Source organism: Rhincodon typus, chromosome 25 (assembly GCF_021869965.1).
Source record: "Rhincodon typus isolate 14 chromosome 25, sRhiTyp1.1, whole genome shotgun sequence".
Taxonomy (NCBI): Eukaryota; Metazoa; Chordata; class Chondrichthyes; order Orectolobiformes; family Rhincodontidae; genus Rhincodon; species Rhincodon typus.
The window spans coordinates 10,185,962-10,213,905 of record NC_063356.1 but is presented as its reverse complement, the minus strand read 5'-3'; the positions used below and the strand labels follow the sequence as shown (position 1 = coordinate 10,213,905).

The 27,944-nt window shown below is 42.9% G+C and overlaps 1 protein-coding gene across 1 annotated transcript; it reads right to left on the bottom strand.

Moving 5' to 3' along the window:
- Positions 1 to 422: 422 nt before the first annotated feature.
- Positions 423 to 27,715, bottom strand: LOC109919732 (EF-hand and coiled-coil domain-containing protein 1-like). The gene is made up of 7 exons (XM_048612013.1): positions 26,181 to 27,715; positions 13,168 to 13,367; positions 12,815 to 12,938; positions 9,164 to 9,332; positions 5,626 to 5,784; positions 2,670 to 2,739; positions 423 to 2,581 (listed from the first exon to the last, which is right to left on the bottom strand). Exons 1-7 carry the CDS (start codon positions 27,206 to 27,208, stop codon positions 2,451 to 2,453), a joined length of 1,881 nt encoding a protein of 626 aa, XP_048467970.1. The 5' UTR covers positions 27,209 to 27,715; the 3' UTR covers positions 423 to 2,450.
- Between the last annotated feature and the right edge of the window lie 229 nt (positions 27,716 to 27,944).

Below are 27,944 nucleotides of genomic sequence, written 5' to 3'. Positions count from 1 at the left end.
AAGGCTATAAATGTTGGATTAGAACGGTTAGGTGGTTTTTTCTGACCAGTACAGACATAATGGGCTGAAGGGCCTTTTTGTGCTGTAGAGCTGTATGACTCTATTTGATTGTAAAACAACTGGATACAGTTTGAAGTACTTTTCCTTCAGAGTTTACACTGAAAAGAGTGAAAGGTGGAGAGGTTATAAGCCCTTGAGAGCTGCATCAGAACTTAAAGACACGTTTTCATTCAAGTCCTTCATTTGTCATAAAGTGCAACAGGTTAACCAGTGTTTTTGATTTACCAGCACCACCCAAGTCAATGTTGGGATGGTGCATTTGGTAACATGAGAGTTACCAAATACACAATAGTAAAACAATCTCTGCTCAAAACAACTAAATGGAAATTATTGAAAACAAAGATATCAATACACTTCTGACATCCAGGTATAATCAATTTAATCCTATCCAGAAAAATCAAAGGAAATATCTCCAGAACATCACCGTCTAGAATAGGAACCATAATAAATAACAATGATTACCCACAAGGGGGAGACAGATCCTTTAAAATAATAATGCGTACAATATCAGAAGATGAACAAGAGGATATAGTGAACCAGAACCACAAATATGGGGAGATAAACAAAGACTAAAAGTCTAGGCACAATTTCAAAAACTAAAAAATTGTTGTTTTTAAAATGTACACAGCTATTACAGCTTTGGTATATACCAACAGGCAATTTACATGACCCATGAAATCAGAAGATTGCACAGAAGCAACAGCATAGCAGCAGATATCCATCCCAACCAGTCCATATAGCCCTATACCTTATTCTCACATTTTTCATTGTACTCAATCAGCATAGCCCTCCATTTCTCTTCTCTCTCACAAGCTCCTTTAGGCAACTCCTTAAATGCTTTGAAATTATACAACTCAACTGCTTCCTCTGGTAGCGAGTTCTACTCTCTGGGTAAAGAAGTTCCCTATAACTTTTTAATCTTTCTGCAACATTGGATATTTTGTTAAGCATCAGGGTCCATGCATTTCTAAGTGTAACTGCTGTGGGTGTGGAATTGAGTTTTTTATGGAACTCCGATGTCTTTTGAAGTATCCATGTTGGAAGGCTGTGCCTCCTCCCAATGAGGAGCCCAGGAAGCTCTCTCTCTCTTCTGTAGAATTCCATCACCTTGGGAAAAATGAAGTTAAGAATCCAAAGCGAGCAGCCTAGGCTACATGTAGCTGCATTACTCTGTCCATTGAAAAGTTCTCCCCAGAACTTCAACAATCAGGACCCATCCTGTCATTGTATCTTTCCCACTATTTCCCCTATTAGATTTCTTGGAGATAATTTCACACTAATGGCTTCTAGTTATGCTCTTCCCCATAACATTTTCACTGCATCTGAATGATCAAAATCCTCCATAATAGTAAAGATTTTTAATAGGACATTCCCTAGCCTTCTCTTTTCAAAAGGAGAAAAAGAAGTTATCAATCCGGCATTCTCCTTTATAAATCTATTTTACTCCCTCTCCAGGGTCTCGATATCTTTCTTTTTAATAATACGGCGGCCAGGACTGTATGCAGTGTTCCAGGTACAGGCTAATCAAGGTTCACTTATTTTCAAATCTCTCCCATCAGAAATAAACCCTAGTGGTTCATTTATTGTTTAATGGCCTTGTTATTCTGAGCCACTCCTCGTCATGTGGAATGTGGTTAGCTGATAGATACTTCAAGACTAAGCACATCATCTTTTCTGATAAAAGTCTCTTTCTCTCCACAGAAGCTGCTGAGTTTTTCCAATGCTTTTTTATTTCGTTTTTATTTCAAATCTCTGGCATCTGTGGTATTCTGCTTCCCGTTAAAGTTCAGTCTTGTTCAGAAGCAACATTGAATTGCTGGAAGTGTGACCAGTGAGATGAGCCATTACACCAAGGCATCAGCTACCTGTTCCAATGGACACATAACATCCATCACTCATCTTTCTGCAGGGAGCTCTCCCAGTATCCTGATGAACAATCACCTCACAGCTATGACTAAATTAACTGGGGTCGCCTTCTTTGTGGGATCTTTCTGTGCACGATGTGGCTACCTCATTTGTCCACTCAGAAAACAGGTTTCATTAGCTGCGATATCCCAAGTACCTTCGAGTTCTTTCTTTAGATCGACTGGCTTGTCTTTTTGGAACCAGGTGCAAATTTATAGAATTTTTGTCCCAGATTTTGGTCAAAGTCCAAGATAGCACAGATGGCATATTATTAATTCCTTCAGATGTCTGTACGTGTCAGCCTGTGATCAATCAGCCTCTGGTACACAAGCATTAATGAACAAATGTATCTGTGTGATGGATTTTCAAATGGTTTCTTCCTATTAATGTGGCCACATCCCAACTGATTGCTCAAGAGGGAAAGATTGAAGATTATTGCTGCAAATGACTAATGCCACCTAATCGCATCTGTCCACTTCCGTTCACTAACATGATATCACCAGGGAATTTTTCATGATCTGCTCATCTTCTGTTTGACAGGAACCTTTGGTGAGTAACTCACAAGACAGCAATTCTTTATGGAGAACACTCAGTATGTCCAAGGAGCTCATCATTCCTGTAAAACAGGCAGAGAAAGTTGTTAATGACAGGCTAAATTGGATTACCGCTCCCTTTTATAACTTCACACTGGTATGATCCCTTACCATGTCGCACACTGTAACAGGAGTCCAAAGTGTTCATTAAAATCTTTCCCAACGACCGTCTGGAAACATTCTGTGATCAAGAAGAATACAAATTGAGGATGAAATGGAATACAAGCAAGAGGAATTGTTAGAATCTGAAAGACAGCAAAGTACATAGCAGTAGGTTCTAAAAGACTGATCCACTCAACCAGTCAGGAATATGTTCTCCACTTAAAACAGATACTGCCCATATCCTGCTGGTCAGTCTGGGCATTTACATGATACCTGGTGCAGATACCAGTGGCAAGACCATGCCATTAAGTATTTGTATGGATTTCTGGACCGGTAAAGCTGTCGGCAAATATTCGCAAGACCCTCCTACTGTAAACCCAATTCAAAATCATTGTCAGAATGTTCAATCCATCTTTGGCAGAGGAAGGCTAACAGGACTGTAAGTAACACTGCCAACATTCTGACCGTACACCAGATTCAACCACTGCTGTTCTCAAGGCTGTCCTTCTGAGTCAACCTTTGCTTCTTCAGGTTGTCCCAAGCCTCTGGTGACATGCAGGCCAATAATAATGTCCATACTGGCAGTAAGCTGAAACCCATGCCATGACAAGGTGCCACTCAACCACAACAGACACATGAATGCTGGAGAAACTCAGCAGATCTGGCAGTATCTGCGCAGAGAGAAACAGTTATTGTTGAGCTACAACACTTCTTCAGAAAGATGAGGGTTCACTCATTTAAGACAGAGATGAGGAGAATTTCTTTTCACAATAAGGGTTGTGAGTCTTTGAAACTTTCTTCCCCCACAAAAGAATGGTCTTTGAATTTAGCTTTTAAAGGCGGTGGTTGATGGATTCTCGACAAGTAACAGAGTGAAAAGGTTATCAGAGAGAGGTGGGAGTGTGTAGCGATCAGATCAGCCATGATCTTACTGGCTGGCAGCGCAGGATCAAGGGGCTGAGTGGCCAATTAATTCATACTCTCATATAGTAAAAGAATGAAGGCAAAAGGAGATTAGAGTTACTTGAAGGGAAATATTTGCAGGAATATGGGGAAGGAGCGAGCAACTGGAATTAATTGGAGAGAGCAAAGAGAGAGCAAAGGTATGATCATCAAATGGTTGCCTCTGTGCTGTATTTTTGGGGTTTCCATTAAATTTCTGTTTTCTTTTTTAGTTCATTCATGGAATATCAGTGTCTCTAGCAGATCAGAATGCAAGTTCTGAACAAATCTCATAATGGACATGAAATGTTAAATCTGTTTCCCTTTCTACTGATGTTACCAGATCTACTGAGTTTCTCCAGTATTTCCTGTTTGTTTCAGGTTTCCAACATTGATGATATTTTGCTTTTATTCATGAATAAAGTAGCTGTGAAGATGGATGTCAATCTGAGACAAAGATCTGCTTTACCGTACAACATCCAATTTGAAATGTATGAAAGAGGAGGCAATGATCTAGTGATAATATCATTAGGCTATTAAACCAGAAATCCAGGTAATGTTCAGGGGAACTGGGTTCAAATCCCACCATGGCAGATGGTGGAATCTGAATTCACTAAAAATTTGGAATTAAATGTCTAATTAGGACCATGAAACTGGTGTCGAATTTTGGAAAAACCCATCTGGTTCACTAATGCTTTTTAGGGAAGGAAACTGTCATCATTACCTGGTCTGGCCTACACTTGGGCAAATAGGGATGGGTAAAGAACACTGGCCTAGCCAAAGGCGCCCATATCCAAGAATAACAAAAGAAGATCACAATCTGGGCTCCAGTTTCTCAATATTTCCTGGAAATGACCAGCCTCCAGAATAAAACAAACATGCCTCACAAGCGTGGCACAGTCGTTCAGTGGTTAGCATTGCTGCCTCACAGCGCCAGGGACCTGGATTCGATTCCAGCCTCAGGCAACTGTCGGTGTGGAGTTTGCACATTCTCCCCGTGTCTGCATGGGTTTCCTCCAGGTGCTCCAGTTTCCTCCCATAGTCCAAAGATGTGGAAATTATGTGGATTGGCCATGCTAAATTGCCCCATAGTGTTCAGAGATGTGTAGACTAGGTGGATCATGGGAAATGCAGGCTACAGGGACATGATAAGGGAGGTTGGCCTGGGTGGGATGCTCTTTAGAGGGTTGGCGTAGACTCGATGGACCGAATTGTCTGCCTCCACATTGTAGGGATTCTATGATTCTAACTTTCCCACACACCTATTGAAAGAAGGGCTACCTGCACACAATCTAAGGAATGGAAGAAACCAGCATCCACTTGTGAACGCCACAGAGGGATTCCAGAAACCTGGAATGTCAAATTAACAAGTTTTCCATTAATGCAAACTCCTGTTCCCCATAAAATATGCGCCCTAATAGGAGTTACAATTCCACCACATCCAGGCCTGAAACTAACATGTGAAGTCGAACTGGAGAACCAGTGCAGACAATGGACTGAATGGCCTTCAACAAAGCAACAATTCTGTGGCTCAATGAATACCGACATATCCACCCAGTTCCTCAATTCACCATTGTCAACATGGTCACTTGAGCCTGAATCGCAGCCAGCCTATTTAACGCCTGTGATTGAGATATCGGTGCAACAGACTGTGTCTGAACATGAGGCCAACCCTAACATGTTGTTCACCCAGCAGGAAATTGTGCTCACATGCTGTGAGTAGGATTATTTCCTGTTCCTTAGGAGCACAACCCCTCGGTGTCTGCAATCAGATATAACATAAATTGCTGTGAATTTTGCCAAGCATCTGGCTCAAACAGTCTCTGACTGAGTTGTGAGCACCATTGGTATGGTATGAATATTCAGACAGAATCTGGCAGCTAAGTTATCAATGCTGACCTCCTTTCTGGAACACCCACAGTTCTGAAACTAATCCTCCCCTCTCGCACTCAATGCTATAACGACGAAGTTCACAATAGGTTCTTTTTCCTATAAATCATCGGAGAGGGCTCCAGGTAATTACCAGTGTTCGCAGTTGCTGCAGAAGCTGCAGTACATCGGTCAGTTTCTCCTCAATCAGCGAGAGTCGCACCCGATCAGTTTCAACCATCTGCAGTTCTATCCTCAGCATTTCCACCTCCTCCCCTTTCAGCTGGAGTTCCTTGGTCATTGCACATGACAACTGGAAAACAAGGCAGCATTCATAAGGAGGTTGCAGTAGCCCAGGAAAGACATGCGTTTTTATAGCCCCTCTTATACATCGATAGATACATGGAAAATAGGAGGGGTAGCCTATTCAGCCCTTCAAACCTGCTACACCATTCAAAATGATCATGCTGATCACTCAATTCTGTACCCTGTTCCACTCTCTCCCCATAACCTTTGATCCCTATAGCCCCAAAAACTACATCCAACTCCTTCTTGAAAGCATTCAATATTGTGGCCTCGTGCTCTTTCTGTGGCAGAGAATTCCATAGACTCACTACTCTCTGGTACAGAAATTTCTGCTCATCTCAGCCCTAAATGGCCTAGCGTGTATGCTTAGACTCCTAGTTCTGGACTCCCTGATCATCGGGAACATCCTTCCTGCATTTGCCCTGTCTTGTCCCGTTTCTATGAGATCACCTCCCTCATTCCTCAAAAGTCCGATGAATATAGTCCTATCCGATCCAGTCTCTCTTTGTACATCATGATCATCATTGTGACTATGGGATGTGCCTAATCATTTCACAGCCGTGGTTTTCGAAGTGTAGTCGCTGTGTTAATGTAGGAAATGTGACAATCAAATGACAGACAGCAAGCTGCCACCTATAGCTAAGCGATACTAACAAGATCATCAGTTTTTTAAAGTGAGGTTTGTGGGTTAAATATTAGTTTGAACTCCAAAGAAATCTTCCCTGCTCTTCTTTGAAATAGTCCTTCTCTACTTGAGCAGACAGAAGGTTAATATTTTGTGGGAAAGACAAAAATCCATTACAAGAACAAACTGCCCCAAATGTCCTTTACGCAATTCTATACTTCCCTGTAGCATGCCTATTCAACTCATTTCTCATTTAATATTTTCAATATTACACAAGCAACCCATTCAAACTTTTGACAACTAAGTACCTTGTCTCTCAACCCAACTGTCTGTAGGCTGTGGGGATAATGATCTAGAAATAAAATTTGTCGCTATGTGTGACCAGTTCTCTGCAATGAGGAGAGCTCAAACCATCTGAGAGGAAACATCAGGGTCAGCAGCAGTCCAAATCAGCCTGGTATATCCCCTCAGGGAAGGTTATAGAGTCACAATAACTAAAGTGTAAAGTGGGCTTTTCCTCCCACTTTACTCAGGAAGCAGATTGAGCTGGCAGACAATTGGAGTCTTGGGAGAGACCAGATAGGAAGCTTTGGCAGGATGGGAAACCCAAGCATTGAGCAAGCAGAAAGGGGAAAGCTGAGTTAATGGCATTTTCCATCGACACAGGTTCCTTTTCTCATAGGAACAGTGTCCCAATGCGGGTTACATACCATGAAATGTGACTGGATTTGAGTCTGATGTCTGTAGTTTCCAGGATGTAAATGAGGCACAGTTTGTTTTTAGACACAGACAGTGGTTCATGTATAGAATGAACTTCGAGAGAAAGTTTTTTTTTAATTCATTCACAGGATGAGGGCATCGCTGGCTAGGCCATCATTTATTGCCCATCCCCAATTGCACACGGAGCAGTTAAGAGTCCACCACATTGCTAGTGGATCTGGAGTCACATGTAGGCCAGACCAGGTAAGGATGGCAGATTCTTTCCTAAAGGGCACTAGTGAACCAAATGGGATTTTCTGATAATCAACAATGAAATCATGGTCAGTATTAGATTCTTAAGTCCAGATATTAACTGAATTCAAATTCCACCATCTGCTGTGGTGGGATTCGAATCTGGGTCCCCGGAACATCACCTGGGTTAACCATCCAGCAATTATACCATTGTAACTATACCCGCATCCATCAAGGGGAAGGGAATGTTTAAATCTGGATATTTATAGAAATAAGAAATGTTTGGAGGGATATGGGCCAAGCGCAGGCAGGTGGGAGTAGTTTAGTTTGGGATTATGGTCGGTATGGACTGGTTGGACCGAAGGGTCTGTTTCTGTGATGTATGACTCTAGATGTGATTTTTATATCAACCTGATAACAGATGTTATTACTCACCTCTGGAGCAGTAGGATTCGGATCTGGGATACCAACACTGCACCTCAAGCACCTTTGAATGGAATATATTGAGGACCAGACACAACGTATGGCAGTTGTGCTTTGTGGGACTGGCTCATGGATAGCTAAAAGGGCAATGTAATGGGAGCCCATTCTGAAACTCATTCTCTGTGCATTTTGAAGTCTTAATAGTTAAAGGTGTTCACGTAAGCAAATAAGACAGGATTTCAGGCATGTCAAACATGTCCAGTGTCTGCTGAGTCCTGTCTGAATGGGAACCGCCTGAACAACAATAACAACTTGCATTTAACATAAAAATATCCGAACATTTTTCACTGAGGCTTGATGAAACAAGAAACACTGAGCCGAGGAGGAGGGTAACCCATTTTGAGATATGCTTTACAACAGGACAATGAGGAGATGGTGCTTTAAGAACAGAATTCCCCAGGTGGAGCCGATGATGGGGGCAGTGGTAACAAGGCCCCTCTTCTGAATTTTAAAAGGGAGATTCTTCCCCCTCCCTCAGGCCACTGCTTCTACTTTGGGTGCCCTTGAATTGAGAAGAGGCTTTTGTAAAATTTAAGAGCCTCTGTCCCATTAAGATTGATGTGTCTACTCTCACCTTCTGCCTGTCTTCCCCTGCCTCGGCAGCAAATGGTTGTCCCTTCTTGCAGCAAGAGACGAAATCAAATAATGAACCTCATCACAGCTTGGGTTAGGACCACAGCATCAGGCAGTAGACCATGTTCCAACTGTCCTTCAGAGGGGTGAGCGTCGCTACAGTAATATTCAGCATTCACTCCTTTTTCAGCACACCAAACCTTTTGAGCCTGGGATCAATCTCATTTTTCTTCGCTCCACTCTCCGTATTGGAATATTCTTTTTGTGGTGATTAAATTGGACACGAAAATGAAGATAAGAAGATGAGCAAGTCTTTCCTCAGCATCTGGCTGAGCTAACACATCAAGTTTTCAAACCCTCACACTCTGCCCAAGAATATGCTACATTTGCCTTCCAAACCCTTTAATTTACACTCAATTTGGGAGCCTTCCATACCCTTTAATTTAAACTTAATTTGCAAACTAAGAAAGCACTGTTCAAAAGCCTGGAAATTACAGAATAGACAACTTTTGCTGGGTCAAATTTAATAAAACTTACTCTCTAAACCCGTGGAAACAGCCAAATTTATTTCCCACAGTTCCCCTCAGTTTAAACATTGTTCAAATAATACAGGGGTCTGGAAATGATTTTAACCTTTGGTTCTTGTGGAAGAGGAAAACAAAGCACCAAGGTAAATGCATTTAATCAACCAGCAGCACGTTGCACAATTTTGGCTTCGCAGCCTTTGGAAGAATTTCTTGACCATAATTCATACCTTCTCAGTCTCAGTCTGGAGCTCTGTCACTTTCTCCTCCTTGTTCTTTAGCTGAATTGTGAGTTCCTTTTCTCTTTCCATCCATGGCGGAAAGACCATGGAACCATTCTCCCTGTTCTCACAGCTGCAGTTGTGACAGAGCAGTTGTTGTAATGTGCTACAGTGGCACCTATAAGACAGGAATTTAAAATAAAATCAAATTTTAAGATAAATACCCCAAAATCTGCTAAACATGAGCTTCCATACACAGACGCTGTTTGTCCAAACTAATGCAGTTATTATTATTTCAGATAGTAGAAGCAATGCAAAGAGTTAGGTGGACTCAAGGGATTTAAAGAAAGAACTTGCATCTGTTTAGGTTCTTTCACAACCTCACACAGTCTCTCAACATGCTTTAGGATTAGTACATTTCAAATTGTTGTTGAACAGTGTGATAATTGGCAGCTAAATTGTTCACAACAATGTCCCAGAGACACAGTGAGATAAATTGCCTGATAATTTATTTTTACTGAAATTGGTTGGAACAAACACATATTGAAAAGAACAGTGGGGAGATCATCTCAAGTTTTCTTTGAAACAGTGCCATGGGAACTTCAACAACTGAAGGAAAAAAATTGAGATTTAACTTGTTACTGAACTGTTGGCAGACATTGGTTGGAATTGCAAAATATGAACCGGGAGGAATAAATTAAGCAGTTTCACCACCATCAAGGTATAGCTATAATTTTCTGTTAAGTCAGAGATATTTACCTTCTATCAAAGAATGTTTCGAGACATACTGCACTTGTGGTGTGACAGAGGGAGGTGGAAGAAAGTGTCCAAGGGGTTAAATACTTTGATGTAACATGATAAACTGTTTACAAAGCAATTTCATAACCTACAGCTGAAACTGTGAGCCAGTGTTTACAGCAAAGTGTGTTGCTTCTAAAACCCAGCAGGAACAGCGGCAAATAAACCATGGGATTATGGTATCCTGAGGGGAGACTAAGGACGCATTTAACTCTATAGTTGTTGGGTAATGTGCAACGATTTCACTTGGCACTTTTTAAAATGTATTCATTCAGGAGGTATGGACATCTCTGGCTAGGCCAACATTCATTGTCCATCATTAATTGTCCTTTAGAAGAGCAATTAGAGCTTTAGAGCTGCCTTTTTGACCCATACAACACAGGGATTGACAAGGACAATAGTACTATTAAGGGGAAGCTCAAGGATTTTGATCCTGTCACTGAGAGAGATCGGCAATACATTTTTCATTTTTTTTTTAACAACAATAAACTGAACTGCATGTTGGCCTGTTATAATTGGAATTCAAGGAAAGTGGTTCGCAATGTGAAATCAAGTGTTACTATTCTTGAGCCATGCAATACAATGTTGCTTTTCGGAAGCAATAAGTAGGGGAATGTGAGGTTGAATGGCACTGATAATCTTTTAAGTTAAGAAAATTCTTGTTAGCGATAGCCCTCTGATTGACTGAACTGCAAAACGTTAAAAAGTTGTACACAGCAACAGCAATAGAGTGAAAATCATCCAGAGCCTGCAGACAGAGAGCAACCATCTCTCCCTCTCCATGTGGGGAAAAGACATACGAACCAAGAAAGTTTTAAAAATACAGAATCCATACAGAGAAGACCCAAATTCACCTGACCAGCCATTAAATTAAAGGACGACTGTCACTGTACAGATGACAGTGTATCATCACTGCAAAAATCAAACTGTCTGTGGGGAAAGTAACTATCCGCTTTGCGGTCTGGCCCTTTGATTACTGGAATTGTGTTTAGCCTTTCCAAACAGTGCGAGCGAGTGTGTGCGTCTGTGTGTATTATTCACCTTTTGTCTGTGTTAACCATGATTGAGATTGATGTTTGGGGATTTGAAGGGATTTTAAGTGCACAGCACAGTGGTTAGCACTGCTGCCTCACAGCGCGAAGGACCCGGGTTCGATTCCACTCTCAGGTGACTGTTTGCAGAGCCTGCATGTTCTTTCTCCTTTTGAGTGGGTTTCCTCTCACAGTCCAAAAATGTGCAGGTTAGGTAGATTGGCCCTGCCAAAAATTGCCCAGTTGTCTCCACGGATATGCAGGTTTGGTGGGTTAGCTGTGGTGAAAATCACATGTGGTGGGCGATGGTGGGCGATGGGGTGCGAGGCTCTTTGGAGAGTTGGTCCGGACTCGATGGGCTGAATGGCCTCTTTCTGCACTGTAGGGATTCCATGAAGTTGTATAAATTAGAAATCTCTTTTCTTGTTAAGTTCAGTGCACATCAATGTGTTTTTTTTTCGGATACTGAGGCCAACTAGTCAAAATTGCTTTTGCCCCAGGTAGCAGTAGTCAGTCAGGTAAATTGGTCATTTGGACAGTCTCATTAGGATTTTACACATGCACACATTTTGCAAAGGTTTGTGGCACAATTATTGGTGCACGCTTTTGAGTTAAGTTGTGACAACCGAACAATTGCTCAGAGGGGAACCCGCTGTTGTAATTTTTTGGGTATACACATACCACCTTGGTTCTTTTTATGAATAACAAAATTATGTTCAGCCTAAATGCATTGGAAAATGAAGAGTTCTCTAACAACACAGAAGAATCAGTTTTTGGTTGAGATAGTTTTTAAAACTTAGGCTGAAACCAGACAGAGTGCGGTGAGAATCTCTTCAGAGAAGGGAGCGTTATTTTCTTTCACCAGCTTGTGCCTTAAAATCCCATGTAAATTACACATGTTGGTTAATGCAACAAGAGCTGGATAGTATCCAGTCTTGAGCTGAAAAGTGGCAAATAACATTCGCGCCACACAAATGTTAGGCTACGACCAGCTGCAATAGGGACAAGTGCCTCTTACATTCAGTGGCATTACCATCACTGAAGCCCCCTACTATCAACATCTTGGGGGTTAACTTTGACCAGAAACTGAACTGAATTTGGACATAAACAAGAGCAGGCCACAGGTTACCAATACTGTGATGTCTAACTCATGTCCTGACTCCCCAAAGGCACAAGTCAGGAGTGTGATGGAACACTCTCACTTGCCTGGATGAGTACAGCTCCAGCAGCATTCAAACCTTGACACCATCCAGGACAAAACAGCCCACTGGATTGGCACATCCACACCCTCCACCACTGACACTCATTACGTACTGCTGCTACTATCTACAGGATGCAGAAATTCACCAAAGATCCTTAGACAGCACCTTCCAAACCCCTGACCATTTCCATTTAGAAGACCAAAGGCAGCAGATACATGGGAACACCACCCCCTGCAAGTTCCCATCCAAGCCACTCACCATCCTGACTTGGAAATATATTGTTGTTCCTTCACTTGTCGCTGGGTCAAAATCATGGAATTCCCTTCCTAAGGGCATTGTGGGTCAATGTACAGCATGAGGACTGTAGCACTTCAAGAAGACAGCTCACTAACACCTTCTCAAAGGCAACTAGGGAGGGGCAATAAAAGCTGCCCCAGCCAGTTATGCCCACATTCCCCATGAAAGAATTAAAAAAATAGATTAAATCTAAGAACTCAAGATTTGTATTACTCAGTTTGTTCTCCTCTGTGGTTCCACTTTCATTCTAATTGATGGAAAATACTGAACTGGAACAAACAGGAAATGGGAGTCATGAGTGTATTTCCTTCATGTGTTTGCAAGAACCTTACCCTTCACGACTGCAGCCATCTCTGTTCAGTTCCATCATCTGACAGTGTTGATCCTCCGTACCTCTCTCTTCCTCCTCATCAGAAGCAGCGCATCCCTCGACTGCTCTGAGTAAATGTCCCTCATCTGTGGAAAAACAGGATAGAGTAGCTCTGAAGACTAATGGGCTTGGACATTGCAAAGTTTCAGAAAGTACATAATAAATGGTAAAAATCAGCTCGGAGTGACAGCAACAATATATTTGCCGCGTTAACTGCACAAATAGGCAACTTAAAGGTTTTATGCAGTCTGTCTCCGTTTGAAGAGCAGGCTCAGGTTTTCGGACTTTACATTGATATCTTGTAAAGCTTTTTACCTTCGTTACAGGAAGGATCTCCATTCTGCGAGCTATAACATTCCCTGTTTTCCAAGGTACAATCTGCTTTCCCCGTTGGCGGACTCCGTGCTCGTTGGAATGAGGGACTCCAATTATTCTGACGAGAGCTGTAATATTTGTGCCAGTGTTGGGAGTGGCTCAGCAAAGCTGTGTCCTTTCTGCCTTGGCCCTCTTGTAACCTTGATTAAGAACAAGTTAGGGCATTATCAGTATTGGCAGGTCAGCGTCCTCAGTTTGAATAGTTGGGTGGGGGTGCATGGGGAGATGTCCCTTTATATCAAATCCTTTGCTTCAGATGATCGCTCATTAACTTCAAACGTATGCTAATAATGCAGAACCTGCTCTCAAAATTGTGGCAGTTTTACTTAATTTATTTTGTGATTTTATGGACAATATTAACAAGACCACATTTTGTGGGTGGCATGGTGGCTCAGTGGTTAGCACTGCTGCCTCACAGTGCCAGGGACCCAGGTTCGACTCTCGGGTGACTGCCTGTGAGGAGTTTGTACAATCTCCCCGTGTCTGGGTGGGTTTCCTCCCACAGTCTAAAGATGTGCAAGCTAAGTGGATTAGCCATGGGAAATGCAGGGTTACAGGGATGGGGTAGGGAGTGGTATGCTGTTCAGAGGGTCGGTGTTGACTCGATCAGCTGAATGGCCTGCTTCCACATTGCAGGGATTCTATGCATCTACATTTAGGGGCTATACCTAGTTACCTTCAGGTGGTGAGCTGTCTTCTTGAATTCCTGCCCGAGAGAGGAAAAAATCAGTAACAAAACAATAACACTTGGAAATGAATGTTCTGACCATACTGGCCTTCTGTACATCCTGTACTCTGAAGGTTGATTCTGAACTTTTTAAGTCAGAATGCCTTATACTGCAGTGATTATGCCCTGACTCTAGGCCTAGATTCAAGATCTAACTGCTCTAGAGGTGTGTCATTCAGCTTGTTCAGGCACATTACATGAAAAAAAGAGAGAATGTTGGAGACAGAAACAGAGTTAACATTTGGAGTCCAGTATGACTCTTCTTCAAAACTGGTTCTGAAGTTCTCTCATTCTGGAGAAGAGTCATAAGAAGCTAAGAACTAGGAGCAGGAGCAGTTATTTCAGGCCCTTGAGACTATTCCACCATTTAATATGATCGCAGCTGATCTCATCTCAGTCTGAACTCCATTTTTCTGCCTGATCTCCACAACCTTATCAGACTACATATCAGACTTGAAACATTAACTGTTTTCTCTCTCCACAGATGCTGCCAGACCTGCTGAGTTTCTCTAGAGTTTGTTTCAGGTTTCCAGAATCTGCAGTATTTTGCTTTTGTTTGAAGTTGAATAAAAGTAGCTACAAGACAAAGTTAACTATTGTATGAAATTTGCCTTTTCATATCCTTTAACGATTGAAACGATAACTACAGAGAGGTTTTTAAAATTTATTCACACAAGAATTAGGATTGTTGTGGTGTGTAGGTTCACTAAAGAAATTCCTCATCCTGAAGGAAACCAGTGAACCTGACAAATTCTTGTTAGCAATCTAGATTATTTTTGTTGCAGTCAGCCAGTTAGTTCACAAATTACCAGATGGATTCAGAAACAAAAACAAAACTTACTGGAAAAGCTCAGCAAGTCTGGAAACATCTGTGGAGAGAAATCACTGTTAACGTTTCAGATCCGGTGACCCTTCCTCAGTTCTGATTTGTTTCTGATTTTCAGCATCCACAGTTCTTTCATTTAATCAAATGGATTGAATTCAACTCCAAAGCTTGCTGTGGTTGGAACTGAACTCCTTACAACAGTTTGAAAGACTATTTCTAGACTTTTATTAAGGCTGTTTCCATGTAGATGCCATGAAGCGTAGCATGATTGTTTTACTTTCTCTTTTATGGCAGTTCCCATTTGAACACCAATAAATTTCCCACAAGGAATTGTCATATGTGAACTTCTGAAAAGAATGAACTGGAAAAAAAAACAATCAAAACCAGAAATTGCTCGATAAACTCCTCAGGTCTAGCAACATGTGTGGAGAGAAAAGTAGATTTCATGTTTTGAGTCCAGTGATCCTTCTTCTTCAAGTTGTGTTTCACCAATTTTTGTTTTTGTTTGTTTCAGATCTTCAGCATCCACGGTTCTTTGTTTTCTGGAAAGGCAATCAGGCCAGACTGCATCCTGTGGCCCCTGGCAGTGCCCCTTCTTCTGTATCTATGAGTAATGGTGCTTATGCCATTGAAGATTAATGTACAGAGAGACTCCAATCCAAAGGCTGCAAGTCAATAGCTAATAATGTTGATATGATGTGATAAAAATCACTCTGGCAATTCTGCGGAAGCACTCTGGTCATTAGTAGATGATGTTTTCAACGATACCACATGTGCCAGCCTGGTTCAATAGGTCATTTCCACTATGACACCTGGCTTGCACCAGCTGGGGGGAAATGGTCTTTACAGCTGCTGAGTCAGCATATCCCGAGTTCTGTCATCTTTTGCAAGGACACCTGCAGCAATAAGTGAAGTAGTCAGTGAAAGCGGGATTTGCTTTAAAACAATATTGTTGCTCCAAGAGCACAGTATGGTTACCATGACTTGGGCTGTTTGTAACTTCATGATGTCCATACTCTCTTGGTTGTCTTGAGTGTTAGGTATCTCCATTTGTACTAAAGAGCAAAGAGAACAAAGAACAATACAATGCAGGAACAGGCCCTTCAAGCCTGTGCTGGCACACTTTGCCCTTCTGTGCTAAAACGGTCTTCACTTACAGGATCCATATCCATCTCTGTCTATTCCCCTTCTAATCACGTATTCATCCAGGTGTTTCTCGAACTGCTGCTATTGTGGCTGCTCCCACCAGCTCCTCTGGCAGTACATTCCAGGCACTCACCGTCACTCTTACAGGTTCCTACTGTCTGAGTCCCTTGTAATCCTTATCCATCCTAGAGTATGGCTCTCACTTTGTTCTGTACTCAAAACTCTTTATTTACAGTTAGATACACATCTTACTGAATACAGCTCTCCTCAGAGGAGTATTTCACTCCTGCTTCATCATGTACTTCTCTCTAGATTACTCTCTGACGCTCTTCCCCACTACTGTTAGCGTAGCAAAATAATCTCCATCATCAACATTAGCACACTCACATCCCAATTTTACCACAGTATCTTGAGGCACATTGGTACTGCCCTTACCTCTGAGCCAGGTGGTCCAGGTTCAAGTCCCACCTGCCCTGGAGGTACATCATAGAATTGTCTGATCAGGTTGACTATAATTACTATACTGTAGTATTTCTGACTGGCTTCCATCTCTCCCCAGACACACTGCAGTGCTGATCTTTGAGGGTGGGGACAATCGTATCACTGCCACCTCAGCAATCCCCAAATAGGAATCGGGAGCTAGGCTGACACATCATTTGCCTTCAGACCCAAACATGCATGTAGTGTTTCCTTTCATAGTCCCTTTCCACACTCTCCTTTCAGCCTCAGTGGTTTTAGAGGTCCTTTTATCCCTCCCTATTTTAATTGTACGTATCCTTTAATTTTTGCATCTGCCACAACTTTCTGTTCCCTGCACAAGTGCAAATCAGCACCTGAGGCTGTGAGGAATTATGCCAATGAACTGATCCAAGAAAGTTGCAAAATTCTTTTCCCATTACCATTATGTTCATAATCTTCATGAACTGAACTGCACCAGAAAGCACATGTCAGGTCATTTGGAACATGCGATGTAAACTCAGTGTCAGTGGAGAGAAAAACAGAGTTATCACTGAGTTCAGTATAACTCTTCTTTGGAACTAAAGTAGCTTGAGGTCTGTTTGAAAAAGGTTTGGAAAAGAAGTCATTTTGGCTCCAGTAGATTCACCATTCAAATATAAAGTTCTCTGTCTTTCTACGAATTCATTTTGTTGTTTTTTTTTTTAAATGAGTCCAATATTCTGATCTGAACCATACTTCTGACAACTTGTTTCAAGAGTTGACTACCTTCTGTGTCAAGAAAGCCAATGGTTTGGAGAAGTATGTTGTAAGTGCACAGGACAGTGCACTTGTGCGAGGTCACACTATAAGTGTGAGGTCATCCATTTTGGTAGGAATAACAGCAAAATGGACTATGTTTCAAATGGTAAAAAAATTGCAGCACGCTGCTGTGCAGAGGGACTTGAGTGTCCTTGTGCATGAATCACTAAAAGATGGATTGCAGGTGCAGCAGGTAATTAAAAAGGCAAATGGAATTTTGTCTGCCTTTGCTAGAGGGATGGAGTTTAAAAACAGGGAGGCTATGCTGCAGCTGTATAGGGTCCTGGTGAGGCCACACCTGGAGTACTGTGTGCAGTTTTGGTCTCCTTACTTGAGAAGAGATATATTAGCACTGGAGGGGGTGCAGAGGAGATTCACTCGGTTGATTCCAGAGTTGAGAGGGTTGGATTCTGAGGAGAGACGGAGTAGACTGGGATTATGCTCATTGGAAGTCAGAAGAATGAGGGGAGATCTTATAGAAACATATAAGATTATGAAGGGAATAGATAAGGTGGAGGCAGGGAGGTTGTTTCCACTAGCAGGTGAAACTAGGACTAGAGGGCATTGCCTCAAAATAAAGGGAAACAGATGTAGGACTGAGTTCAAGAGGAACTTCTTCACCCAAAGGGTTGTGAATCTGTGGAATTCCCTGCCCAGTGAAGCGGTTGAAGCTACCTCGCTGAATGTTTTTAAGGCAAGGCTAGATAAATTTTTGAACAGTAAAGGAATTAGGGGCTATGGTGAGTGGGCGGGTAAGTGGAGCTGAGTCTCAAAAAGATCAGCCATGATCTTATTAAATGGCGGGGCAGGCTTGAGGGGCCAGATGGCCTATTCCTGCTCCCAGTTCTTATGTTCTTATGACAGAACTGAACAACAATATTCTAAATGGAGAGAATTTCCATATGGAGGAAAGAATGTCACACATAGAGACAAAGATGTCAGTGAGAACTAACAGTGTTTCCGCACAAAGACAGATTTCTGCTGCTACATTTTCTCATCTCACGCTCCCTTGTTAGGAGGCAGGAGAATATTTCATTTTGCCCTGCGAAGCGAGCAGTACATTTGCTCTGTTCTCTATTGTGTAACTCAGTTGTTGGGTTGTGCTGACATTAGCAGACAATCTGTGCCTCCTAACAGAATGTTGCAAGTTGCTGTGGTTTCACGCCAATAAATAGCAGTTTATAGACAGCTGATGGCAGCAGAAATCTTTTGCAAAACACTCAGCAAGCCCGGACCATTTCACTCATCTTAAAGAATAGTGTACAATAGTACAGTGCAGGCACTGTAATTGTTCATGGGGTTATGAAGAAATTGTGATTGTTTTATCAGCTGCCTTTTCCAAAGATGGATCACAATATGGCCTGATTGCCAATTAGCTCCTCTGTCATGAGCAGGTTTCCCACACCAACCTACTGCATGACTTTAGTTCCATTATATCCCATTATGTTGTTCCACTCAATTTGATCCAGGTTGTCGTACTCCTCGCCATTAAATATTATCCTGCAAACGAATATCAATGCAATGTATACTTGGTCATTAAGACATTTGTGAGAAGTTAGTGTGTGCAATTTGGCTGCCACATATCCAACATTATATCAGTAAAGTATTTAATTGGGTATAAAATGTTTGGGGCATTGTAAGATGTTATGTTGACTCAATTTTTCCTCATCATTCATACATTTCACTCTATTCCATGAGACCATAACACAATAGGAGCAGCATCAGGCCACTCAGCCCTTCAAGTCAGCTCTGCCATTTGATCATAGATATGTTTATCAAACCCATTTTCCTGCATTCTCCCCATAATCCTCAATCCCCTTACTAATCAAGAAACTGTTTAATTCTGTCTTAAATATACTCAATGACTTGGCCTTCACAGCTTTCTGAGGCAGAGTTCCACAGACTCACCACCCTCTGGTGAATGAATTCCTCCTCTCAATTCTGATGGGCATAATTTCATTCTGAGGCTGTGCCCTCAGGTCCTACTAGTGGAAACATCTCCATGCCCACTCTATCCAGACCCCTGTAAGTTTCAAAGAGATCCTCCCTCATCCTTCTAAACTCCAACAAGTACAGATCCAGAGAACATTGCACCCTACCCCTACAACAGCATTCCAGACCCCCAACAGGAGTGAACTTCTGTGGGGCGGGGGCGGGGGGTTGGGGGGAGAAGTCCCTAGTTTTCCCATCAATACTTCAGAAGAGTCTGAAAACATTACACAATCCTTTAGACCTGGGTTCCCAATGATCAATAGTTTATCTGATGAAGTGGCAACTACCGAATCCCAATAACTACAAGACACTCTGAATGGGAGGTTGAGAGGTGACCTTGTAGATTTATAAAATAAACAAAGGGTATCGATAAGGGGAATGGCAGGTCTCTTTTCCTTAGGGTGGGGGATTTCAAGACTTGTGGGAATATCTTTAAGGTGAGAGGAGAAAGATTTACAAAAAGACATTTTCTTTTTTTTTACACAGAGTGTGGAATGAACTTCCACAGGAAGTTGTGGATGCAGCTGCAGTTACAACATTTTAAAAAAATTCAGATAAGTACATGAATAGGAAAGGATTGGAGGGAAATGGGCCAGATACAGAAAGTGGGACTAGTCTAGTTTAGGATTATGGTCAACATGAATTGGTCGGACTGAAGGGTCTGTTTCCGTGCTGTGACTCTATAACAAGTTAGGTTTTGCGTCACTTCAATCTTTAACATTTCTAAAGCTATAATCTGTGTTTGTTAAGTTGATAGAAGCATCAACCCCTGCTTCCTGGTTGCTGTTTTTGTGACTTGCTAATGATTCCACTGACAATGTCACTTGTTCCATTGCTGTTGTTATCTCAAAACATTCAAGTCACACCTGTCAATTGTCACATCCTCAAAGACTGATCACAGCTCTCTTGCTCAATATTGCATCCCCACCATTTAAAAGGGCAAGGGCTACACATGCCTGGGATTACCACCACTTGCAAGTTCCCCTCCAAGCCACTCACCATTCTGATTTGGAAATATATCACTGGCTGTTCACAGCTGCCAAGTCAAAACCTCCTCTCTAATGTCACTGTGGATGTACCTAGACACCAAGGACTGAAGCCATTCAAGGTGGTAGCTCAATACCACCTTCTGATGGGCAATTAGGAAGGGCATTTATCGGCCTACCCTGCAATGCATGCGTGTCATGAATGAGCTTTTTAAAAGTCTCTCTCAGCCGATAGCTTTTGTTTTTAAAAGTCATTATTTATTTATAACTTAAGACAAACAATTTAAATTGGAACTCTCTCTCTAATGGCATGATGGGTGTACCTATAAGCCCAGGACTGCTGCGGTTCAAGAAGGCAGCTTGCCAATACCATGTCAAGAGCAATTTGGGATGGACAATAAGTATTGGCTTGGCCAATGATGCCTATATCCCATGAACAGATAAAACAATATTAAGTGGCTCCTTTTGGAAGGCATTGTTTAGATTTGGTGTCAAATGGAAAAAGGGACATATGAGATTTATTACAAACTGAAACAACTGCGGATGCTGTAAATCAGGAACAAAAACAGAAAGTTGCTGGAAAAGCTCAGCAGGTCTGGCAGCATCTGTGGAGAAAAGAAATCAGAGTTAACGTTTCAGGTCCGGTGACCCTTCTTTAGTCAGAACCAGTCTGAGACTTATTGTTTTTGAAACGATTTTATTCAAATATTAGCAAACAAATCCTCAATGCACTGATGTTCAATCCTATTGTCTTCTTTTTTTTTAAAAGGAGAAGCTGTTCCCGGAATTGCCCTTCCTTTTTTGTTGAAATGATCATTAAAGATGGTAGCAGCAGCAGGGTAGGAACCTTTTGGGCACTGTGCTCATACGCTCCCGTTCCCAATCAACTGGCCAGCTGCAATCAACTGGCCAACTCTCCGACACCTCCTCCTACCGCCCCCTTGATCATGACCCCACCCCCGAGCACCAAACCATCATCAAAAAAAAAACCTCTCCACCCCTCTCACCCACTCCAACCTCTCCCCCGCAGAACGTGCAGCCCTCCGCTCCAATCCCAACCTCACCATAAAACCCGCGGACAAGGGAGGCGCAGTTGTAGTATGGCGCACTGACCTCTACATCGCCGAGGCCGGACACCAGCTCTCCGACACCTCCTCCTACCGCCCCCTTGATCATGACCCCACCCCCGAGCACCAAACCATCATCAAAAAAAAGCATTTCTGATGAAGGGTCTAGGCCCGAAACGTCAGCCTTTCCTGCTCCTATGATGCTGCTTGGCCTGCTGTGTTCATCCAGCTCTACACCGTGTTATCTCAGATTTTCCAGCATCTGCAGTTCATACTATCTCAGCTGCATTCTTCTTCATCTTTTTTCTGTTTTGTTTCTTCAGTTCTCTTTTGTATCAAAGCTCACCTTTTCTCCCAATATGGTGAAGGAAGGTGTTTGTGAGGGCCTGCTAGAGCAGCAGCAGCAACATGGTGGATCCAATTAGCTGTTCCTCATGGCCATAACGTCTGAGGCTTCATCGTCGGTGGGTCTGGTCCGTTCCTCCTGGGTGGCCGTGTGGCAGTTTCAGCAGCGACGGCATGATGGTTCGGGTTCGTTCCTTGTGGCTATGGCAGCAATGTGGCGGCTTCGGGCGGCAACTAAAGTGGCAATGGTTTCAATGACAGTGACTTGGTAGGTCCAGTCTGTCCCTCCTTGCTACGGCAGTGATGCAATGGCTTCAGAGTTGGTTTCGTTGGTGGCAGCCTGGTGAGTCTGGTCTGGAAATCCTTGCTTTGGCGGCCTCAGGGACAACGGCGTCCTGTAGTCCCTCCATAAACCCAGGAGACGTGGTGGGAACAAAGGATGAGGTTTGTCGTAACTTTGTCTCAATTATTTCTTTTTATAATTTCTGTAATTAAAATGGTGCTAAAGTGTGGCAAATTGTACACATCACACTGTATTTTCATAAATACAAGTGACAATAAATTGCTATTCTATTCTCCTATTTTCAGGAGAAGACAGCTCTTTAATGGAAATAAAAATTTATTGTTTTCAATGTGTTTTGTTAGTTCCTTTGGCCCTTTAAGTAAATAAGTGAGGAAGGGAAAATGTTAACTTATGTAGCATCTTCTGTACCCACAGAACATTACAAAGCTAATAAAATGCTTAGGAAATAAAAACCAAAAGAACTGTGGATGCTGTAAATCAGGAACAAAAACAAAGTTGCTGGAAAAGCTCAACAGATCTGGCAGCATTTGTGAAGAAAAAAAAATCAGAGTTAATGTGTCAGGTTCAGTGACTAGTTCTGAGGAAGGGTTACGAGACCCGAAACGTTAACTCTGAAATTTTTCTTCACAGATGCTGCCAGACCTGCTGAGCTTGCAGCAACTTTGTTTTTGTTGTTGTTGTTGAAAATGCTTAGGAAATTGCACAGGTACATGGATAGGAGTGGTTTACGGAGATACAGGCCAAATAGAAGCAAATGGGACTAGTTCAGTTTAGAAACTGGATTGGCATGGAAAAGTTGGACAGCAGGGTCTGGCTCCGTGCTGTATGACTCGAAATGAAAAATGTACACAGTAAATTTTTTCTTTTAAGGCACTATTGAGTTAATAATAAGAAAATATCCTTCAGACCATAAATGGATCAAATGTTCCTTGGTCCTGAATATGACCAGAAGAGCACAGATCTGACCACAGTAAAGACATTCAAGCACGGTTGGCTTAGTACAGTTTGTAGAAGTTCCAACATCAAGCAGTCCTCAATACCTTGCCAAGTACATTGAGCTGTGTTGTTCAAATACAGAAAGTAATTTCAGAACTTTGTCCAGCTTAAGGTATAACAGTTGACAATGTCTGGTGTTGTTTATATATTAGGATGCAGAAGGATGGCTCCAAACTGCATTAACTCTGACAAGAATATACTGTATACAGTGAACAGCTTCTCCAAACTCTCCGTGTTTCACTGTGTAGGTTCGATGGTGGTAAGGAAGCTGGGCAGAAAGGATGGGTTTGGAATTCTTTACTGTAGAGATCTGCACAGCATTAAGTATACTCAAAACCGTGATAGACAGATTTGTAATTGGTAAGGGAATCAAAGGTTATGGGGAGGGGAAGACAGGAATGTGGAGGTGAGGATGATCATATCAGCCAAGAGCTAACTGGTGGAGCAAACTCAATGGGCCAAATGGCCTACTTCAGCTCCTAGCTCTTATTGTTTTATGAGTGGTACATAGTTATCAGTGTTCAGATCAGTGACTGAGAGAGGTTTTGTTTTGTTTTCAAATAAGCTTTTACTTTGAGCTTCATATGTTGACAAAGCTAATAAGGGAAAATATCTGTCTTGGAGGTCCAAGTTCAGACAGTTTTTACAATGATTAGTTCAGATGGAAGCAATGATATCCATCAATCCTGGCAGAATTTGCCTTGCCAAGGAAGATAATCAGAGTAGATTCATATTCAGTTATTCATTATTTAACTGAAATAGGCAATGAGAATGCCATACAGACTTAAAACATTAAACATTACCTTTACTAGAATAATGACACTGCTTGTATTCAGAGTGATGGCACAGTTGGTATTTCCTATGGCACTGAACTGCATTCCATTGAATGCAAGGATTACATGTGCAATTTCCCGCATCATTTAAGATTTCCTCCCAGTTCACCCACCAAGGGTGTGATACATTGCGTCCTATCTAAAAATGAACTTCAGCAACACAACGCAAGCCTGCAACCTCTGCCACCAAAATGTCAAGAGCAGCAGGCACATGTTGACACTGTTACCTCCAACTCTCACAGCATCCTGCTTTTGAAATATATCACCATCCCCTAGTAGTAGTTAAATCAATTTCCTGCAAAACACACACACATACATTCACTAGAGTGGATACATTCTCGTATATTCATTCCAGTGGATGCGCCCAAGTAGACTCACACCAGTGGATGCACCACAAGTATGTTCATCACAATTGGTGTACAGTAGATACACCACTGTCCATATGCTACATTACATTCACAACTGCAGGTCAGGTAGAAAGAAATGCTGAAACAGCAGGAGATCGATATTAGACAACAATGCTCATGTAACTAACTGGTGGAGGCACGATGGGCCAAATGGCCTCCGCTTGTGCTGTAACCCTTGCGCGATTCTGAGGAGTCTCACAATCACTTTATTGATCATCCCAATAAATGTCTTTGCCAGTGACACCAACAACCTGACAATGAATTCCAGGAGGCTTTTTTTCCCAGTAATTTCCTCAATGTGCAATTAAAAACTGATTACAAACTCCAAAACACATCCACAATTTCAATGGGAAAAAAATAAGAAATTTTCACTCTCACACCTTCTATGTCATGGGGGCAAAGTGGAATTGGAGGCAGTGGCCCCTGGCTCTTTTCTATCATTAAAGCGAGGAGCAGATGGGTAGTGCAGATTGTTCAAACTGAGAGCATGCTTGGTACATTTACAGTATACATCTGTGCAGGCGACAAAAATAACTTTTACCCAATGGTCTGAGCTGGTTTTCAAACCAGCTTCTCCACCACCATTCCCACAAAAAGAATTAAGCTGAAGTCAATTAAATAAAAGCAAAATACCACTGCAAATCTGAAAAAAAGAGAGCAAGTGCTGGAGAAACTCAGTATGTCTGGTAGCATCTGTGGAGCGAGAAGCAGAGTTAATGTTTCAGGTTCAATATGACTGATCTTTTGAACTGGTTCAATGGTCAGTTACTTGCTCCTAGGCGTTGGTTAGCTCATTTGACTGGATGGCTGGATACAGAGTGGCACCAACAGCATGGGTTCGATTCCTGTACCAGCTGAGATACCATGAAGGACCCTCTTCTCAACTTCTCCCCTCACCTGAGGCATGGTGACCCTCAGGTTCAACCACCAACAGTCATCTCTCTGATATCAGAGCAGCCCCATGGTCAATTAGGGCTATGGTACCTTTACGTGTTGCTAAATCCAAGTGACACTGCTGTCATTTGGGAACTGAGTACAAGGAATTCACAATAGGCAGGATGCTGTTTGCTCTTGGTGTCTGATACTGAGATATTGCTTTAAAATCAACCTGTTCAGATGTATTGTGACATTACGATGTGAACCTGGGACTTCTAGTTCAGAGGCAAGGACATTACCACTGGGCACAAGAGCAGTCTGTGGGGTGTGATTTCTTTATGGAAATAACCTGCTCGGATGTATTATGAAATATGGGTATGACTCTTGGTCAATAAAAACCGAAAGAACTGTGGATGCTGTAAATCAGGAACCAAAACAAAAAGTTGCTGGAAAAGCTCAGCAGGTCTGGCAGCATCTGTGAAGAGAAAACATCAGAGTTAATGTTTCAGGTCCAGTGACCCTTCCTCAGAAAGTTCTCAGGAAGGGTCACCAGACCCAAAACGTATGACTCTTGGTCATCTGGCTCAGAGGCAAGGACACTACGCCAGTGCATAGTGGCAGTTTGGGGAATAATAACTAGTTCTTTATAAAGCAGCATGTTCAGATGTGGAGAGAGAGAGTAGGAACTGCAGGTGCTGGAGAATCCGAGACAAGGTGCAGAGCTGGATGAACACAGCAAGCTAAGCAGCATCATAGGAGCAGAAAGGCTGACGTTTTGGGCCTAGACCCTTCATCAGAAAATGTTCAGATGTGGAGATAGTAGGAGTCTGGAGTCTGAGATAACACAGTGTGGAGTTGGATGAACACAGCATCAGAGGAGCAGGAAGGCTGATACTTCAGGTCTGGAGGAGGGTCCCAACCCGAAACGCTGCTTGGCCTGCTGTGTTCATCCAGCCCTGCACCTTGTTGTCTCAGATTCTCCAGCATCTGCAGTTCCTACTATCTCTGATTCAACTTTAGCCTTCCTGCTCCTCTGATGCTGCCTGACCTGCTGTGTTCCTCCAGCTCTACACCTTGTTATGTTCAGATGTATTAGGATACTAGGATGGGAACGTGGACCTTCTGGCTGAGAGGCAGGGACGCTACCACGGCAGAACAGCAGTAAGTGGGAATGACTAACAGTGCACTGACCTGTAGCGCTGCATTTGGTGTTGCAGCTCCTGGACCTGGCTCTCTAACACGGGGACCTGCCGGACTCTCCTCTCCAGCTCCTTCACGTTGTCCAGGGCGGCCCGGAGAGCTGCAGTCACCCTCTCGGCTTTGTCGCGGAGCCGGCCGTGCTCGGCTCGGAGGGCGGCCAGTCGGTACTCCCGGTGCCCCAGGCGGCAGTGAGCATCCCGGAGTTCCTGCTCCAGCTGCCGGTTTAAGCGCCTGGCCTCGTCAATCTGACCGTCCCGGGACGTGCGGATGAGCTCCAGCTCCCGGAGCAGGTGACGGGAACCGGGGCAGACGTGAGCGACCGAACAGCAGCTCAGGCTGGGCGGACGCGGTTCCTGGGTCTGCCGCCTCGGAGCCCCGGGGAAACCGCTCAAAACCTTCCGGAGACCGACTTCCAAGGCCAGGCAGCGGGCATCGCTGCTCTGCAAAGCTCCCCGGAGATCCTCCACCAACTCCCGCAGGCTGGCGTTCTCCAGTTCCCCCGCACTGGGATCTTGCTGTGCCTCTTCGGCCCCGGGCTCAGGGCTCTCCTCGTCCCCGTCCTCTTCACCTCCGTCCCGGGGCAGCTGGAAAGACACGCTCCTCTTCTTCTTCTTCCTCCGGCGGCGGCGGGGGCACCGGAGCCGGATCTGCCTCTCGATGTGTTCGGTCTCTTGGCTGACCGGCAGCCGGTTCCCCGGTTCCCCCCGGCCCAGGAGGCGGTGGAAAGGTTCACACAGGAGGGCGTGGAAGTGCCGGAAGGTGACCGCTTCGGGCGGCCCGTCTACACCTTCCTCCAGCCCCAGCACCGAGCACAGAGCCCGAAAGTCCTCTCCCGACACCAGCCCGTCCCCTTCGTAGTCCAAGTGGTGGAAGATCTCCTGCAGGTACTGGTCCAGGCCGGTGGCTAACACCACGATCTCGTTGTCCACTTGTCCGCCCTCGGAGCCGAAGTGATGGGACAGGGCGCTGACCAGCCACGAGGTTCTCCGGCCCGGACGAGAATCAGAGAAACCCAACATGGTCAAGCAGAGGGAGAGGAAGCTTCAAATTCTCCTTATTATACCCAACCCCAAAAGACGAACGCACAAAGTCTTTTAAAAAATATAACCCCAAAAGACTAACGCATAAAGTCTTTTAAAAAAATCTAACCCCAAAAGACTAACGCACAAACTCTTCTAAAAAAAATCTAACCCCAAAGACTAACGCACAAAATCTTTTAAAAAATCTAACCCCAAAAGACTAACGCACAGTCTTTTTAAAAAATCTAACCCCAAAAGACTAACGCACAAAGTCTTTTTCTTAAAAAATGTAACTCCAAAAGACTAACGCAAAAAAAGTTTTAATATGTAACCCCAAAAGACTAATGTACAGTCTTTTAAAACAGATGTAACTCCAAAAGATTAACGCAAAAAAAGTTTTAAAATATGTAACCCCAAAAGACTAATGTACAGTCTTTTAAAACAGATGTAACTCCAAAAGACTAACGCAAAAAAATCTTTTAGAAATGTAACTCCAAAAGGCTAACGCAAAAAAGCTTTTAAAGATATAACTCCAAAAATGAATGTAACAAAATCTTTAAAATGTAATTCCAAAAGACTAATATAAAAAATCGTAAGACTGTAACTCTGAAAGACGAATATAAAAGTTATCTTTTAAAAGTGTAACTCCAAAAGTAAATGTAAAAAAACTTCAAAATGTAATTCCAAAAGACTAATATAAAAAATAACTTTTTAAAAATGTAACTCCAAAAACAAA